The following is a 20,515-nucleotide window of genomic DNA, read 5'->3' as shown; positions in this document are numbered from 1 at the left end:
ATTGAGAATGTGTTAAAAAAATTAACAACATATAAAATCATCTAACACACAGTGTGGGACATTGCTGCTGAACAGAGCCAGGGTAGGAATTCAGATTCACGTCTCTTTCCAGAAATGCTTCTGAAAGCAGCCTCTACATGATGTGGTAAGACTGCCAGCATGTAGGACTGCCAGGAGGAAATCACTGCCTCCAAGATGGCCTCTCTACTGCTTGAGAGGTCTTGGTAGATTTCATACTTTACCTTGTATCACTGCTTCCATTACAAGTAAAGCTGGTCCCAAGAAAAATAATTCACACTGAGAACAAATTATTTGGAAGCAGGTATAGATGATGGGAGTAATGACTGAGAGTGCCCTGAACAGACGGGCAAAGCAGTCTGAGGGAGGAAAGATGGGAGGGAAGCAGAAAGGGGAAGAGAGTTCCGAAGACACGCCATCTCCTCCATCAGTTTGTCCAGGACCAAACCTATTTCCAAAGTCTAGTACGTAAAGCTATTCACCTCTGGTCACGAGGAAAGATTCCTGATGCACAGGTGAGAGCTAGATTTACATAACGCATACCAGAATACAAAATGCAAGTTTTATCTTTCTCTAGAACTTTTGCAGTGTGAGTGGAAGTGAAGAACAGAGATTTAATACAAATATATTTTCTCTCCATACCTGTAATAAAACTCAGTTTCACAAACCATGTCAGGTACCAAAAGCCTAAAACAAATCTTGTACTCCGGGAGAAAATTTTTTTTAATGTAATTTGATTTGTTTGGCTCTGATAGATAAAAGAGAAGAAAAGGAGCCTTCTTTTCAAAACACTCAGATCATATTTATGCATTATTTCTGGGCATAATTTTTCATAAATATTCATGCAAGAGGTTCATGGTTTGATTGCTCTCAAAGCATTCCAAGCAATCAAAATAACTGTTTTGTTTTGTTTTATTTTTTGCTTTTACTTACCCAACATTATACAGGTAAGGTTTTTGCAACATTTATTAAACTTCAGTTAACATTAGTGAAAATTGAAGAAAACAATTCAAGATATGCAAGGTTTGGGAAAATTATTTCTTATTAGAACATTTCTGAAATATCCATCTATAGTATCACTGTTTACATTAATGTCTTAATTGGTGAATTGGTTATAGATGAGATATGTTAAAACCAACTTTTTCCATTTAAAATTTTTAAGGTGACACATTTGCAATTATACCTCCTTTAACATAATTTCAAGAGCTTCATATACTCTGTAGTTTGGATTCTACTGCTTAATTTGAGTGATTATAAAATAATTTGGAGTTTTTAGAGACTGAGAAGCATTTCCCATGGTTAGCTTTTCCAAACAGAAAATTGAGTATTATAAATTCCACCTCCCACAGACCAGAATTCACAACTATTGGTCAGGGGCAAACACCACTGGTTCTGCGTCCTCAGTCACTGTGTGCCATTTCACCAAGTAGGAGCCAAAGGTAAGTTTTTACACTTGCTTTCTTCTCAGGTTATACACTTTTTTCCCTACTATAATAACCTTTAAAAAAAATAATTCAACTTGCTTTAATATTTTGTGGTGAACTTTGATTCAATCAGTTGGGTTTAATTTTACTTTTTTTATATTTATATTATTCTTGGAAAATCCAAAATTCTCAATTAGCTTAGGAATTCATAACATACAGAAAAATAGTTGATCTTAATAGCCATGACAATAAAATTAGATGCCAATAAAATTATAGTAGTTTCCAATATATTCCTTAAGTCAGGTGCCCTGACATGGAACACGTTCTTTGCCAGTATTGACAGGCACTATTGATTGTTATTGATTGAAATATTATGCAAAAGAAGAAAATGATAAGATTTCAGGTGTTTAAAATATACTGATGATTATAATTTTCCATTTACAATGTATTTTTAAGCTATATATTTTAAATTTTTATATAAGTATATGTATTAAAATGTCATTAAATGGTATAGAGCGGACAATATGTTTAAAGTTTCAACAAAGACATTACATTAAATACTAAAGTAAGTATTCGAAGGAAGGAACATGCTTTTTTAAACTACACATGGATATGTGTTCTTCATATTTCTAAGGTTCACAGACTGCCTTATTGATGATAGCTTTAGGGGATATGTCAAATGTAAGTAAACTCTAATATGCAGATATATATAATCAAACATAGAGTATGAAGTGAGAAAAAGAATAAGCAAGTGCATAATTTTTTTGAACAATGAAAGTTGCCAGAACTGTACAAGGAAAATATACATTTTTTAGGTTAGTGGTGGCCACTGTTAATGCTTCCCATCTGAATATGGGAGAATGGCTTCTGAAAGATTTGCAAATCACACTGTTTTATTAAGTAGGACTTTGTTGATAATTGCATAAAACTGTTCCAAATCTGAGCTCCTGCAAAGACCTCTGCAAAGGCAAGTAAAATAGAGGCTTAGTTTATCCAGTATGAATAAAAAATTTATTTGAAGAAAGCATAGGAAAGGATAAAAAGGAGCTCCTTGTACTACTTCTTATTCTCAGAGGAATTTCATATCCTTCTGCCTAAACCTGCTTCATAAAGACTTTCTTTCAAGTAACTGAAGGTCAGTTTGTCTGCCAGTGCATTCAAGTTTAAAAGTAGTATTTATCATGAATTCCTTTTTGTATGTGTGCATAGGTACAAACACCACATGTACTGTTCTTAAAGTAAACCCAAGAAGTGTATCCAAAATACAAAACCTTTAAAACTAGACATGCTTGATAAAAATTTTACAAATACCTTGCTTCCTCAATGAATGATCACTAGGTAACACTTTTCATAGGCCTAATTTAAATGTTTAAAGTTAAACATAAGAGATTTTTTTCTAAACTAAAATGTATGCAAAGGAGTACATACAGAATTAAAATAATTAAAATTATAAGATCTTGACTCAATCTCCCAAAAGCATGATGTTATCATGGAAACTAAGAATAGCATTTATTAAAGAATTACAAAACAAAAGATTGCTCTCCCATGTGGGTGCAAATCCTCCTCTAAGGAAATCTTGCTAAATGGTGACTTTTAGACATGTATTCCTATTGATTCTGAGTTTAAACTTTAGATAGCCATTAAGGATTGAAATAAAACACTAAGGACTAAAGGAAAAAAATAATTTTCTTGTCTGCTCCATTTAGTTAAGACAAGTTTTGAAAATATTGCATGAAATATTAATTTTATGTGTGTAAATATTAAATTATGTATGTATTAATGACACCCAGAGGCAACAAAGAAGAAAAAAAAAAAAAACAAACTTTCATTATTTTGTCTGGAAAAAGCCCTAGACTTAAAGGTACAAGAAACAGTCCTAGCTGTATTACTAGCCAGCTCTGTCTTGGTTTCCTCATTTGTAAAGTGGTGTGACAGTTAACAGTGATTATCACCATCATCATCATCATCCCTACATCCCAGAGTTGATGAAAGAATCTTAATGCTTAGTAAGTGGTAAAACTCTTAGATAATGTGAAGGCTTTTGTGAATAAGTATACCACCATCTTTCTGCATCTCATTTTCTCCATGTTTCTCTATAAAATAAAATCAATTTCACCATAATTCCAATATCTACCGTAAAAATGTGGATAGGTTTGTGAATTCATTTGAGTATCTGGCATCAGTAGTCCTCGGAAGCCACACAATTTCATGTGCTATGTTTATAAATTATCCATGGAAAGAAAGCTACCAGCTTGAGTTTCTCAGTATTGACAGTGATTTATCATTCCTATTTAGTGCAAACTATTCATAAGTTATTATCAATTAAATATGTATGTGTTTTAATATTTTATGATTAGGAAAGTTTGAAAAATGAAAACATTAGCGAGACTCGTGCTGGGACTTGTCGTCTTGGGTGCTGCTGTGACTGCCCCGACTCTAGAATCCATCAACTATGACTCAGAAACCTACGACGCCACCTTAGAAGACCTGGATAATCTACACAACTATGAAAACATACCAATGGGTCAAGCTGAGGTAACGGATTCCTCCCACTCCTGAGACTTTTTAAAGCATTGTATGAGGAATTATTAGGGTTTCTTCTCTTTAAATAGATTTTTGTTTACTTGTAAGTGGAGATGTTCCATCTTAATAATTTCATATTAACTTTTTCTCCAGAACATGTTCAATGTGATGGAGGTTAACATTGGGAAACCCTTTTGCTTTCTTTATACTTCACTTTATTTTCTTTATATTTCCTCATAAAATTGAAAAATAAAAGCGTTTCTATCAAGTTAGAACAGAGAAAATTAGGGGAAGAGGCAATCAATGAGGAAAAGGTGAATTCAAATAGTACACATAAAATGATAAGGAAGTTTGGGAAGTTTGAAGTAAAGAAAAAAAGACATGAGATTAAAATGTAATAGAAGAAAACTAAAAGAATGCAGAAAAAGGACAATGATTTGAAACTTTACTGTATTCGAAGCGCAAATACGCTTCCCTAAATGACTGATTACCCTCAGCAGTAATGTAGGCATTGGCAAAGTTACAGACCATTACCTAAATCTGATATGACATGTTCCTAATTAAATGGTAGGCTTTTTACATAACTAAAGGATACAGACTAATTTTTCTGAATCAGAAAACAAGCAGACCTTGAAATGCTGGAGTCTAATGAATGTACAACATTGACAAAAACTAATTAAGTACAAATAAACCGAAAGGGAAATTACATCACCTTTACAAGATCAGAACATATTTGGGGCAGTCATTCAAGTGTAAATTTTCTTAGAATAACTACTTTTGATAACTAGGGAAATGAAATATTTAGACAAAAGCATGTACTTAAATTGTATGGGACTTAGACACATCTTTATTAAGATAGTAAACATTCTCATTATTGTTTATGTTGCCTTCTAAAATACAAGAATTAGATTTTCACAGTACAGTAGTTTTTATGTATTCTCTCCCTGCACTATTCTTTTCCTGTCTTTCTCTCTTTTGCCATCTGTCTCTCTCTCTCTGTCTATATTTCTCTTCCCTTCTTTTTAGTAAAGTTTCAGGCTTGACAGCAGGCCGCTTTTCTTCTGAACATTTAGTTATGACTCTGTTTTTAAGTCTTTATCAACATTCAGTGCTTGATTCATTTCACTGTGTGGCTTCTATTATGTGAAGGGGATTTTCTGTTGAGAATTTATAGTCATTAATACGTCTTGCTATATGTGATCTCTGTATCTCTAATCTAATGCATCAATGTAGAGTATAAGAAGAAAGTTTTTCAGTGCTTAATTCATCTGCCCTGTTCCTTTTTCCATCTTGCAGAAATATTAAAAAAAAAAAAAAAAACAACTTAGTGCATATCTGCAGTTATCTACCAAATTAAATATTTTAATTTAAACTTATTTGTCATTCTTCAAAAAAATATTTCATTGGATCGGTGAGTACCATAGTGAATTCTTTATTTTAAGTAGGGCTGGGGAATTTGGATTCAAGGGTTTATTTATTCACTTCCAAAGACCACATGCATAATAGAGGGACTACCATTTGAGACCAAGCCTACCCTAGGCAAAACTGTGAAGGACGTGAATTTTATCTGCAGACTGTTTTTAAGCTATTCCTTGCTGTCAGGATCCTTTTTGTTGCCCAGGAGGCCCTAGACATTCTCATGAGAGTCTGAAGTTCTTCCTGCCATCAAGGAAAATTAAGCTAATATATATATACATATTAGCTTAATTAGCTTAATTATATATATATAATATATATATAATTATATATATTATATATTAGCTTAATTTTATATATATATATGTATATATATATAAAGATGATTTATTATACAACCTTTCCTCAGTATTTGCTTATTCTGGAATAACAACCTTCCTGTAAGGTACTGAATATGTGGCATTGTATCCTTACACACCCTAGCCCTTACTTCATGCAAACATTTCGAATTTTCATACTGGCTAAGCCAGACTCAGAAACCCTAACAACTGAGGGTTCCAGAAAGCCACTGATAATCCCTTGTAGTTGACTGAAATATACAAGTCAGCCCTGATTTAACAATCCTTTGTGGTGAAGTCATCATCAGAAAACTGGTTTTAGTTAGATGATAGATATAGATACAGATACAGATATAGATATAGATATATACATGTGCTATAATAAAACTATAACACATTTGAAAACATCAACTATACATAATTTTTTAAAGACATTTATGAAGTTGTTCCAACAGCAAAAATCAGTCAACCAACCTACTCACCCACCACCTATTGGAAAAAAATCCCAAAACAAACAAAATCAATATGATAAAGAAAATAAGATGACATAAGGAACAAAATTCAGAACTTTAACTCAGATCTCAATAACTTATTACTATAAATTCTTTACAAACAAACAACTAGCATATATGAGAAAATATGAAATAAAGCCAATACTTCCAGTCATGTGAACGCATTCTAGAATTTGGTTAACATGGCATGAATTTCTTGAATGCAGTCTTGTAAGTTCAGATTCTGGAAGGTCAAATAAACTTATTTATCTCGTCTTTATAAATTAAAGGCAGTGGTTGCACATGTTCTTGATCTTATGTGACACTTTTTGAGTGAACACTGATAACACACCCATATAAGGTCCAGTTGATGAAAAAGTTCATAGTAAATGATAGATATAGGGAACGATGGGATCAGATTCTTGAGATTTTTGTCCTTGATGCCAAGAGTAGGGTTCTGCATAATTTAGCCTAGAATTTATTTCATCTGTACAAAAGACAACTTTATATTCTAAAGTTGTAAATTTATAGGATAACTGCTTCCAAATGCCAATTTCTTTCTTTTAAAGTCGAAGACTTGGCATCTTATGCCAATAGAGTAGACCCTTTGGTCTAAACTTGGAATGATTAATACTTAAGGCCTTTGATATATGTGGTAGGTAGAATTCTAAGATGTGCCCTAAGTGGCCCATCCCCTGATGTGTCCATGCTCTTTGTAATTGTTAACATCATGAATATATTGGGATATCACTCCTGTAATAGGTTATGTTATATGGCACAGTTGAAATTTAAAAAGGGAGATTATCTTGGTCAGCCTGACCTAAAGTCATGAGCCCCTTAAATCAGTGTCTTGAGGTTAGGGACAAAATTTGAAGCATGAGAGAAATTCAATGCAGGGGAAACTGTTTCTGGCTTTAAAGATATCAATAGTTGGGTCTATGTTCATAACAAGAATGCAGGAATTCTCTAGATGCTGAGGAGAAGCTGACAGTCAGCAAGCATACAAGGATACAAGAAACTCAGTCCTAAAGATACAAGAAACTTCAAGTACTTCAAGTACTACATGAGGTTACAGCCCTGGCCCTCACTTTATTTTGGCCTTGTGAGACCCTAAGCAGAGAACCCAGTCAAGCCATCCTTGGACTTCGGATCCACAGAAACTATGGGTTTAAAAATGGGTATAGTTTTAAACTGCTAAGTTTATAACAATTTGCAATGCAGCAACAGAAAACTACTACAATGTAATGATTTAAACTTTTTTTTCTGAAAGCCAGATTTGAATTACTATAAGGCTGCAAGGCTTCCATTTATGAGTCCAACAATTTATCTAGTCAGTGAACCAAACCACCCCTGATTCCCAGGGTTAGAATCTCAATAGAGCTTTATTGATTTCTATTGGTGGTAGTATATTCATTACCTCCTCAGTGGTTGGAAAAGGGTAATTGAAAGTATTTCTGTTTTGAAAATTATATGCAGCAATAGTATTTCAGACTCATGACTTATGTGATTTCTGATGATCTAGAATATCCAGGATCCACTGGATACTATGTTAGAAAAAGATTTTAGGCCCAGCAATTCCATCATAATGTTCTATATTAGCCAGTGGATAAATTTGTTGGTATAACATAAAGTTGTTGCAGTTTTTACTGAGCTTTCATTTTACTTTAATGATATGGATAGGAACTGGTTATAAGCCACAAGACCAAAATGCAGACGTTTTGCTTACTGATGAATACTAGCTAACCCTGAGCACTTATATGTCAGTAGTGTTCTAGGAATATCACATGTATTATCTCATTTATTCCTCCCAAAAAAACAATGAAGTGCCATTATTATTCCCATTGAATATAGATGAGGATATTGAGACACAGAGCAGTTAAGTAACTTGAATAAGATTACAGTTATTCATAATGGGTAATCATAGTGATGTTCTCATATCAGAAAATAATTTCCAACAGACTAATGAAAGATTATATTATCCTCCCTCCATTTTTTACCACTTTCTAATTGTCCTTTTAACTTGAACTGGTTTTGGTTGAGCTGAATGCCAGGTGCATTCTATACTGCACTCTTAGAAAGAAAAGCATTCTTCTATGGGTGAATAATGTGAACTAGAGGTAACATTTATAGACAACTGACTGTTATCTAATTACTGTAAGGAAAAAATGGCTTAGACTAACTACTTAGTTAGACTAACTACTTAGTCTATACTTCAAAGAATAATTGTGAATATGTATTTGCCAACATATATCTAAGTTATGAGTAATAACTTGAATATATGCATATATACATATATATATATATATATATATATATATATATATATATATATATATATATATATATATATATATATATATATATATATATATATATATATATATATATATATATATATATATATATATATATATATATATATATATATATATATATATATATATATATATATATATATATATATTTGGGAGTCTAGGATCCAGGGAAACATTTCCCTATTTTCCTTAAAGGGTTCACCACAAAACTAAATAGTTCAAAATTCTGTATTCTTTGAGTGGCTTAAGCTGAGACTGCGTTTTTGACCAAGGCAGGTATTTGTTTCCATTTTCATGCTATAGTTTTTGGGTTATTGATTTTCCATTCCTCTTAGGTCTAAAAAAACATTGGTCCTGACCATGAGTAATTTATTTTGCCCAGAAAAGTACTCAGTGACTATGTTAATATTTATGGAAGTTCTGCTGAAAGATATGAACTTCCATTCCTCCAAGAAATTCTCCTTGGCTCCAACCAGATAATTAGACTTCTCCTCACCTATATCACATTATTTAGTCTTACATAATTACCTCTACTTAAGTGAGCCTGCACTGTTCCTGCGTCTTCAATAAATACCAGGAATGTTATACCCTGTGGTCCCAAGAAGCACTTGGTTGTATTTGCTGTAGGGTGGCGTGAGGGCATTTACAATGCCACACAATGCTCTTTCATGAGAACGTGGAGGAACAGGTTGCAATTTTTGAGAAATTTGTTTATTTTCTGGGCCATACATCTTGTAACTTGATAAGTGTGCTTATCATTTTGCTCAGAAAAATGGCTCTTAATTGTTGCCTCATTCTTCCCTGGTGTCATATTATTTCCCACACCTTTATTTTCCTATCATCCTAATCTCCTCATGGAGATTTTTTTGAAGTATTACCATACATGCTTTAAAAGCTGCCTTATATACTTTCTGGAAAGAGATAAGGTATGCATTCATAAGTAAATAACATTAACAACTAATAAAAAAAAAAAACACATCAGTAACAATTGGCCAATAGGAAATTTCTTGAATGAGGAATGCTTTTCTTGCTATTACTCTCCATTGATCTTAAAATGAAGGCCAGTTTTTCTCTTTCACAGAAAGAACAAGTGGCTAGATTGTTTAAAATTAACCCTATAAAGAAAACTCCCATTGAAATAAACACACTCAGCTTCAAAAATAGCATTTATGGATGAAGAAGCTATAAGCTCATCAAAGGGATGAAAATTAAATTTAGTTAAGTTATAGGAATGTGAGAGAACTCAGTGAAGGCAGTTGTATCAATTAACAATGGAGCAATGATTTCTTTTCTCTTGTCATAACAGGGTGTTATGCAACACATATTATTATTCTTTTAGAATACGTATTGATGGTCTGTAACACCTGAAATTACTTAAGTAGAATCAAACTAATTTAGGACTACTTATAGAAAGCAACATCCACCTTAGATAATGATGTATAAGAAGGATCTTAAAATTAGGTTATCTAAGTATAATAAATTGGTATAGAACTTTGCTAATGCTAGAGGATAGTTGGCCTCAAAACTCATCTTTATACTTTCTGAACAAAAAGTAATTAAATTACAAATATTTCTACAATTTAGTTCCTCTGGTGAAAAAGGCATGCAATACTTTTATCTTTATATTTGGAATTATGTCTCACTTTGGCCAATTTATACAATATGTTTTAAAGTTTCAAATATATGGTTGGCATATAAAATACCTCTTATTGGAAGAAGTAACTTGTTAAAGTGTCAGTCAGCCTGAAGTAAATATTCTTTTTCAGGATATGGCAAAAAATAAAAGCTAATCTTTCTCTTTACCCTCCCTTTTCACTGAAGATCCTCTGGAGGATGAGAGGAAAGAATTTTGCTGATGATCTTTTAATACGATTGTCTGACTGACTTTCCATATGCTTCTTTCAAAAGCAGCCTTAAACCATTTGATTCTTATTGTAAGCTATTTGAAAACCTTAAAAAAATGAAGCAACAAAAATGTACAGTCATGCAGGCTCACAGGAAACAAAAAATTATTCATAGTATTTGCCAGTGATTTGTTTGTGTTTGTATCTGTATTATACATTATTTATGAGACCACAAATATAAGTTAATTATCATAACTGTCCCTTGAAATAAGACTTGTTATTAATATTATTATTATTAAAAACAACTAAGGATCAGAATGTTGCCCAAGGTTATTCAACTAGTAAGTTTCAGAGTAAAATTTAAACCAGGTTCTTTTAACATCAAACTAGAGAGACCCTGGCACTAAAACCTCCATTATTTTCCTGTTCCTTCTCTTTTATCTTTACTTCTTTTAGCTGTGTCCAATATTGAGGTTTATTTTCTCTGAAATTAAGTAATTTGATTATTAGGAATCAGAAAAAAATTTTCAAGTGATTGCAATTAACACACTATCTAAGCATCTCTCTCAGTTGTCAAAGTATTTAAGGGAGAGACAGGACAGATGATCCTTCTGAACTGAAAGCAGCTTTGTCAAAAATATGGGGACTGAGCAATCTTTGCCAAACACATTTCTTCCTCATTCATTTTCAAGATAAAGTAGAAAATAAGATACAGCTTTCACTGCCAATGTTCATGGTCACATTCTTTTAGATAATTAACATGAATCATTTAAATCAGTTTGAGTACCAGACTTATGCTTAGAGCAGAATTTCACTGCACTTAGCATACCTACATGCCAGCATGTGGAACCCACAAGAATATTCTTTAGTAACTCAGGCCGAACGGCCCAGGGCCTTTTAACATGTTCAGAAACCAATTTCTGATATAATGATAACAACAAAGAACACTTTCAAGACTGAGTAGCAAGTGGTGGGATAATTTGGGAGAAAGATAAATTTAAAATTCTGTTTTGTTTTACAAATATCTTACTTAGTGTTAGAGTAAAAATCCAAACAGCATTCTGGATTTCGAAGACTTTAACAAAAAGGGAGATGGGCCTATACTTTAAATATTATGTGCTGAGGAACTGAGCTTATTGGTTAGGTATAGACTGGCAGAGTGGCGACCCTAAACTAAGCAAATAAACAGATGAGGACTTTTGCTTCTCACTCTGGCTTTGCCTGGGCACTTAAATCATTACCACACACACTACAAAGAACGGTGGGAGAAACCACTAGCTTTGGGTGTTGCTCATGCGCACACCCCATTCATCCCTGAGAGCCCGTTGTTCACAGTGTTGAGTGACACGGGCTATGGAGTCAGTCTCCTCATGTGTGAGTCCCAAGTCCATCGCACCAACTGTGTGGCCTTGGACAGTCATACAACCTCTCTGAGCCTCAGCTTCCTATTTATAAGATAACTTGTGAGAATTAAATTAAAAACTTAATGGTTTAACTTAGAGCCTGGCACATAGCAAATGTTCAATAAATGTTACTTTTACCATGGAATCAGTCACTGAATCAAGAGCCACGGAAGCTTATGGACTGGTGATCAGAGGAGGGAAGGGATGGGATTTGCGCTATAATGAAGACTAACTCTACTGGGCATGGGTTCACCTTGCATCCACTTCCCAATCTCTTGCTGAGAGCCAGGAACGGAAGCAGGTAAATCAGACCAAGTCCCTCCCTGTCCCTCAGTATCTCTCAGTCTAGTTATCTTATAAACACACAATTTCAACACAATAAAGGAAGTGAAAAAATAAGAATAAACAAGATCAGTAGTTATTGGGACATAAGGTTTCTATGAGTTCAGTCACAAAATATATACATATGCTGAGAAATTATGTCTCCAAACCTGCCATTATTTTACTTGTATGTTTATCCACCACCTTTTTTGAACAGTATGTAAGTCTACTTACATGAATAAAAGCTATAATGAATACAGAAATAGATATATAAATATATATAATAAAATATAGATAAAATTAGATTAAATATAAGCTACATGCAATAATATTATCTCATAAAATAGTTTATTATATATATAATATAGAGTATATTATATTGTCTATAATATCACATCTTATATTGTATATTATTAATTATGTGTTGTATTACATTATAGTATAAAAATATAAATTAGGAGAGTGAGGCAAAGAAAAAATAATAGTTGAGAAAATAATATGAAGCCAGGGGCCAAGTACATATGTGAAAATGCATACCATTTTGTATTATGATACATATAGATACATATAATATTGAAGTTTTCTGGGCAATAGTGTTAGGTTTTAAGGAACCTCATACGTGCTTCTGCTATGCCCTACTTAACTTTAGAATCAACTGAGGGACAGAAATGGGACTCAGACAAATAACATTCAAAATATCCCCTTTATTACTGATAAAGGCTAGGTTGTAATATATGACTTAGGTGTGAAGCAACTATGGGCTTCTTAATACAAAACTTCAGAAACAGACTAGGTCATCAGTCACAGGCAATGCTGGTCAACCACAGGCCTCAGAATACAGTAAACCTTAGTGCATGCACAGAGGGGCAAACCAGAACTTATGCTCCTGACAGGCAGGCAACTTCCCCTAAAAAAGAAGATGAACCACTCAGGCCAAGCTCCTTCTCTCACTCACCAATTACCCTGGTCTTTCTTCCTCTCATAGGAGGAGTGAGTAAAGGGGCCCACAGAGGATATACCCACTCCCCAACACGGTGGCCTCTCAAGCCATCAGGCTTGCCCATTAGGTTCAATATAGCTTTCCATATTAAGAGAGAAAAGCAGCCCATTTCTTAGGACAGTCACTCCTACCTTCATGAGGCCTGCCCTCATGCCAACTGGCACTCTTAGATGTCCTCTGCAAGTCTGTAGATTTTGGCCCCAGAAAACTCTGAAGTGGATCCAAGAACATCAGTAAATTTATCTCAAAGGCCTCTCTGCACCTAAGATTGAAATTTCACTCTCAGTTCTGCGTTCTACCTCAAATTATATCAAGCCACATTATCTAATATCAGAGTTTATGAGAGTTTCTGCAATGAAATGAAATGCTAAGTAAATACACTCCAATAAGACAATTCCAGAAACATAGAGGACACAGATTAGCATATAGCTCTCCTACCTCTATAAAGTTTTTGAGGAAAAATTAAAAACTGCACATTAATGTCTCTCGCATATTAAAGTCTAAACTTGTTTAAATCCAAAGATATTGCTGTACAAAGTCAGAATTACTTGCCTTGTGATTTAAAAGTCCAAAGAATATGCAGTCCAAAACTCCCCTTTCTCAATTTCTTTTGCTTCATCCCAGCTAGATGAATTCTTTTTGCTTGGGTCAAGCTGGCTTCTTTCAGTAACTACAACCTGAGTAGCCTCTACTACATACAGATGTAGTTCTTCAGAGGCACATAAATTGCTATCTGTTCATTACCAAGTCTCCCATGACCTTGATATTTAAAGAGAATGAAGCATTAATTGCACATACAATATTGTCACATTATTGACCTTAACCCCCATCAAATTTTTAAAAACCAGGTAATCCTGAGTCCCTAAAATAGTTATTCTAAGCAAAAGTATATTCCCCAAACCAGTACATACTGTTACCAGAGACCAAGAAGAGAGTTGATGGTACCTGAGAAGTTGGAAGATGGAAGAAATCTTGGTTTGACCTCATCCAGATATTGGTCAGCGTATGTTCATTGTCTCTAGTCTGCATAGTGTGAGCTCAAGTACAATTGGGAGAAATCTCCCACCAGGAGTTAAATTATGGCACTGTGTTACCATTATTAGAGCAGCTGTTCTCAAAGCGTCAGCATCTCCTGGGAGCTGGTCAGGAATGCTAATTCTCAGGTCCCACTCCAGACCTAACGAATCAGAAACTCGAGAGGGGGGCCCAGTGATCAATGATTTAACAAACCCTCCAGGTCATTCTGATGCACCTACGGTATGAGCAGCACAACATCCCCAAACACAATGGCTCTTCTCTCAGAGTATTATTGGAGATATTCCTGTTTCTTAGCACAGTTTTTATACATCCTGTTTTCTAGCACAGGTGAGTGACGGCAGGCCCAATTACCAGGTCCATCTTAGGCTTCTCTTTCTTTCTGCATACTGCCTTTGAATTCCCATTTTCCTGCTAAGCCCTGGTATTCTGGTCCCTGGTGTTGCACTGAGTATGTGTTCTGTCAAGTGACAGATTCTGTTGTAAGCAAGGATCTTCAGCCAGGGGTTTCTTCAGTCTGGAAGCTATGTGCCCCAGGGCAGGGGCTTTTACTCTTGCTTCAGGCTGTGGAATTCAAGAAATCTGCCTCCCAGAGAGTTTCCACTTCTTCCCCATGTTTTTGTTTTGTTTTGTTTTGTTTTTCAGCTGGAGAATCAGCCTCAGCAGATTCATGAACTGAAACTGCTGTTGATGTTTCTGATGCCTGTGGTCCTTGGGAGGCTAGTAAAAAACAATCCTTCTACCATATTCCCATCAAGACTTTACTCAACATTTCAAAGTCCCAGGACTTAATTAGCATTTCTGTCTCCCACGTCCTATTCTGCGGAATTTCCCCTCTAGTGTAGTGGTTCTCAACCTTGGCCATATGTTTGAATCACCTCTAGAGTTTTAAAACATTTCAATGCCTAGACCACACCCTAGACTATTAAAATCAGAATCTCTGGGGGTAGGACCCAGGTAGGGTATTTGACGTCCCTCAGCTATTCTTTTAGTGTGTCAGGTACTATCTTTTTAACCAGTGTAATATGCTTTTTAATTTGGCCCCTTTACTTCTCTAGTATTGTGTGCTAAATAAGAGCCTTTTTCTCTTTTCTTTCTGGTCCAGATTTTTGTTTTTCTGACATAGTTCTCCAGATTTTGTCTTGTGGCATCTTCCACAGAGACATTAAAAAATCAGTAAATTACAAATCTGCCAAAAGTAACACTGTTCAAAAAATCTTTGGAAATCTTCACATTTCTGAGTTGGATAATCCTATCCTGGACATGTTCTCCTACCATACTAATTTCTAACCCCAGATGGGACCTGACTTCTTATTGCCCTACATAGCCTTTTTCTTAAATGCCTGATTTTCATTAGACCCTCCCTAATTCCACAAATTTCTCATTCTAACACTCCTAGGCCAAGTTATGGTAAACCTTGTCTTGAGTTTGCTAGGAACAGAGAGGCTTACACTGTTAAGGTACACGCACACACAGGCATTGAAATAATTCAAGAATTACTACTTGGTAATGTCGTCATCCATCACGTCGTACAATTATTGGCTTGTGATGTCAGTGTACTCCACATAAGATGCAGATAGGTGGGCCCCAAAGGATAATCACAGTGACAGCATATCAATATCTTTGTTAACATTCAATATGGGCTTTAAAGAGGTAAATGGTATATATGTAACTATATTAAACACTCCATTTCTTAATGCATACAAGGAAAAAAGCAAATAAAATATATCTAAAAGATATTGAGGATTGATCAACTCTTTTTAAAGTGTGTTTTCTCTGGAGTTATGATATCAAAACTCTGATCAAAGACATAAACATGAAAGAAATCAAATACAGAACATTTAAGATAAAAATCCTTCACAATAACTATATTGAATCTATAACATATATAGAATGGATATTGAAGGGGATCCGTACATTTTGGTACTGAGATTAAAAAGTAAGATCATAGAGTGAAATATTGCCAAAGCCAATTAACTGTTATTCAGCAGCCTTCTCCTACTGGCAGGAGGATTTCTATCATGTTAATGCCTGCAAAAACTTAATGATAGTCAGCAAATCTAAGGATTTTGAACCCTTGAAAGACAGCCCTTCCTTTACATTATGCTATTATAGAGCTGATATGCCCAGGGTCTTTGTTCTGCTCCTACAAACTTTTGATTATAATCAGGCCCCCAAGTGAAGCTACAGAGACTACAGAGAACATACTGGTGGCAATAACAGGGTTCACGCTAGCATCCTGGCTTAGTACCGTCTTTGGAATTTGTTTAAAGTAATTCTTCCCCTGAGAGATAAAGTCAGGTTTCTAAATTTGTAAAATTTTTCAAGCCTTTACCACTGATCCTGTACATTAGGAAAAAAATTAATGTAATAACTATCTATTTTGAAGGCAACTGGCTACTAGCTGCTCCTCCCTGGGACATCCTCCAAAATGCACGTTTTCTTATTCAAAATGTCTATAATTACATCTGATAATATATACATCATCAACATCATCATCAATGAATAGCAGTTGTATGCAGAGAAGTTCTACATATTAAAAGGCACAGCTTGTTATAGTTTGTGCCTCAATAAAGCCTGTGTTAGAAGGAACAATTTGCTTTGTGTTAGGATGGGAAAGATTGAAACTTAAAAAAATACTAAATTACTTCATCATAAAATAAAGAGCTAGCATTTGAAAGTTTCTAAATATCTTGGTTTTCCGTCCAACTTCTTTGTTTTCAATTACTGTGATTGACTGTCTCTCCCCACCCCCCCTTCCTCATGAGAGTACTGATTTCAGCCTACACTAAATTGTCCTGGCATCCTTACTTGGGGAACAAGGGCAGTAAGGGGAAAGGGAACATGAACTGACTTTGCTATTAAATAATGTTTCTACAGCCTTTGCCAAAGTTCCCTACCAATATTATTTGGAGACATTCAGTTAGAACTAGATGATATATTTTGGGAGAACTAAGATATTGGAAACCTATTAAGTTTCTGGAGTCTAAGGGGATGATGGTGAACAGAGTCCTGAATAAACTGGGATAAAACTGAAGTAAAAAACCTTTCTGGCAAGTAAAAATGAAATACTGCCATGTTCTGACAACAAGGAAAGGAAATGAGAAAATAAACATGTGAACAAAGAAAAAAATGCTGAGGTCCCAGAAGAGACACAGACTGGGGAGGGTATGATTAAACGGAACCTTTAAATCATTAGCTTTTGTTTCTTTTGCATTAAATTTTTCACTTAAACATTGCACTGAATACAAAGAAGCATTACCATGTAGAGTTATCTATGAAGAGTAACCACACATTAGGATAGATTAAAAGAAAAGGAAGCATTTACATGTTTTCGTCAATACATACATATCTTAGCAAGTCAATATCAAATGCTATGATTATTATATGCTATTTTGATTAAACAAAAAGCCATTAACTAATTTTGATTTTGACTTGCAGATATTGATTCATTATATAGATTTATTAATTTTGACTTAATAAAATACTGAGATTTAAAAATAAATTGAAACAATGGTGAATTCACTAAAATTAAGTGATATAATATTTCAGTAAGTACTATACCAAATAACCAGATCAAAGAACAGTTGTTTGTAAAAGAGAAATCAGAGAGGATAGAGAGACAAAAAAATGTGCATTTATTTTTTCTAATGTCAATGATATGTGCTAGATAGCTCAACCCCCAAAATATTAGAAACTGTTCCATCAGTTTAATTAGGAAACACATAAGAAAACAAAAATTGAAAAGGTCTGTATTAGGGCAAGTTACATTAGCAGCTGTAACAAACAATTCAAAATCCCAATGGCTTAACACAATAAAAATTTATATCTTGCTGACATGACTACCCAATGCAGGTCAATGAGTTTACTGTCTTCCAAGTAGTTATTCAGGGATTCGAACATCTTTCATGCTATAACGTCACCATCCTCACCTTTGTCACAGTGGATCTTCTGTTGACAGATTAAGGGAAGCGAAAGAATCTGAAGAAAGTATGCTTATTCTTCACTGAATTTGACCAGATGTTGCACATGACCTTCCCTACCCATCAGTTGGCTAGAACTAGCCACATGACCCAAGCTAGAGTCAAATAAATTGGAAAATTTATTTTAGCTGAATGCCCAGGAGGAAAACGAAATGATTTGGTGAATATATGAAATTGTCTTAGCCATCATGCTTAACCAGACTAGAGTTTCATTCTACATAATACTTATTTCTCACGAAAGTGAGAGAAAATTATAATAAATGCGGCTTGAATTTTACACTCTACCTACATCACTGTTATGTGATTTTTTTTTTTTATACTTGTCAATTTCAGGGAACAACTGGCTGCCAAGTGCTCCCACAGGGCAACATGGCCTTGGTAGGGTGTTCAGCCTTCAGGTTCAGCAACTGAAATATGAAGTCATTCCCAGGGATGACAATGCTCACTTTTCCTATCCAGAGCTCCTCTTCCTCAGAATGAAGATATTTAAGAAGTTAGATTATTCAGCATGATTCTTTTTTTTTTTTTTTTTTTGGCTGAGTACAGAATCAGTAAATATTAAGGACGTTGTGCAGTTCTGTGGCAACGATAATCAGGTTCAAATCCTGGCCTTACTACACAGAAGCTATGTGACCTCAGGCAGTTTATTTAACCCTCCCTCCTTCCATCCTCAGTTTACAAATCTATTAAATGTGCACAATTATTGGTACAGATTTTTGTGTTGTATATGTGACTATTAAACTAATATCTATTTCCCCATGAGGGTTAATGTTATATACCTTATTGTTCTTTTTTCATCATTATATTTGGTGGCTTAAAACAACCATTTATTTAGCTCACAATTCTGTAGTTCAGCAATTTGGGCTGTGCTATGCTTCTAGTTTGCACTGGGCTCACTCATATATCTCCAACCAGCTGTTGGGTTGGTTCAGGGATGGATGGACTAGGTTGGCCTCAGCTTACATGGCTTTCCTGTACTCCATGTGCTCTGTCATTTTCCAACAGGCTGGAGCCAGCTCGTTCATATGATGACTGGGCAGGGTTCCTAGAGAGCAAATGAAAACATGCAATATTTCTGGAGAACTACCCTCAGAACTGACACAACAATACATTCTGTTGACTAAAGCAAATCAGAAGGCCAGTCTAAATTCAAACTTCAAGGGATGAGAAATTACCCTCTACTTCTTGATTGCAGGAGTTGAAAAGTCATGTTACAAAGGATCTTAGAAAAGGAATAATTGCAACAATCCAAAAAAACCCACACAAATCTACCATGAAATCAATGGTGGATGTGCCAAAAGAAGTACACAAAGCTCTGAGAGCCACTCATCAAACATGTTTGTCTAAGTCACAAAGATCATGAGATGTTTCCTTGAGGAAGTAAGACCTGAACTAGATATGAGGGGCAAATAAGCAATTACAAGGCAACTTTGGGAGGTGGTGGATATTATCCAATATCTTGATTGTGATGATGGCATCACAGATGTTTGCACATATCCAAACTCATCACACTGTACACATTAAATATGTGAAGTTCTTTGTATAGCAATTATACTTTCAATAAAGCTGTTAAAAATAAAATAAGGGAAAAAAAGCTGGGGAGTGGAGGGAGTTCCAAGCAGATGACTAGTGCATGCAAATGTCCAAATGTCCTATAGAAAAAGGAATGTGGAGAGTATAAGAAACAAAAGATGGCCAGTGCAGCAAAAGAGGACAATTGGCAGGAGATGAAGGCAGAGGACACTTGAAGGGCAAACCATGCAGGACTCTGTGAATCAAAGAGTTTTAAATTTATTTTAATAATAATAGCAAACCTTTCCATGGCACTTACTATGTGTCTGACATTATTCTAAGTGTTTTATGTGTATTAACGTTTTCATCCTAACACAGTTGTAATATTTATATCAGGATTTTACAAATAAAGAAACTGAAGTTCAGGGAGGTAAAGTAACTGCCTAAACAGCGAGGCTAGATTCAAACTCATCTAGTCTGGATCCTTCCTCATAATCAATATGTTGCAGTGCTTCTTCAAGGCCATTGTTCTGTTGGTTATCAAGAGCAATAAAAAGCCACTGAAGGCTTTCAAACAGGGGTAGACATGATCAATTTTGTATTTTTAAGAGTTCATTCTCACTGAAGGTTGAATATATAGTAGAGGAGATCCCAACTTCCTGTAAGTAGACTATGACTGTATTTCAGGCAAGAGAACAAAGTAACTTAGATTATGGTGATGGTAATAGACAGGGAGAAAAAAACAATGGTATTTATAGATGTTTAGAAAATATTAATGATGGGTAAAATGGACAGTTGATCATAACTTAAGTGTAATGTTTGGCACAGACATTCAGTCTGGTTGATTAGACAATTATAAAGACTGGTGAACCTTCCATCATTTACAAATTCA

The 20,515-nt window shown here is 34.6% G+C and overlaps 1 protein-coding gene across 1 annotated transcript in view; it reads left to right on the top strand.

Annotated features, from left to right (window-relative positions):
• The first annotated feature begins 3,812 nt into the window (after nucleotides 1-3,812).
• Nucleotides 3,813-20,515, top strand: part of EPYC (epiphycan) — a 34,143-nt gene continuing 17,440 nt past the window's right edge. The window contains exon 1 of the mRNA XM_059934730.1: nucleotides 3,813-3,977. Within this exon, the coding sequence (XP_059790713.1) occupies nucleotides 3,813-3,977 (165 nt within the window). The remainder of the gene's footprint in view (nucleotides 3,978-20,515) is intronic.

This window comes from Balaenoptera ricei, chromosome 10 (genome assembly GCF_028023285.1).
Source record: "Balaenoptera ricei isolate mBalRic1 chromosome 10, mBalRic1.hap2, whole genome shotgun sequence".
Taxonomy (NCBI): domain Eukaryota; kingdom Metazoa; phylum Chordata; class Mammalia; order Artiodactyla; family Balaenopteridae; genus Balaenoptera; species Balaenoptera ricei.
The sequence above is the reverse complement of the archived record's forward strand: the minus strand, read 5'-3'. Positions and strand labels throughout refer to the sequence as shown.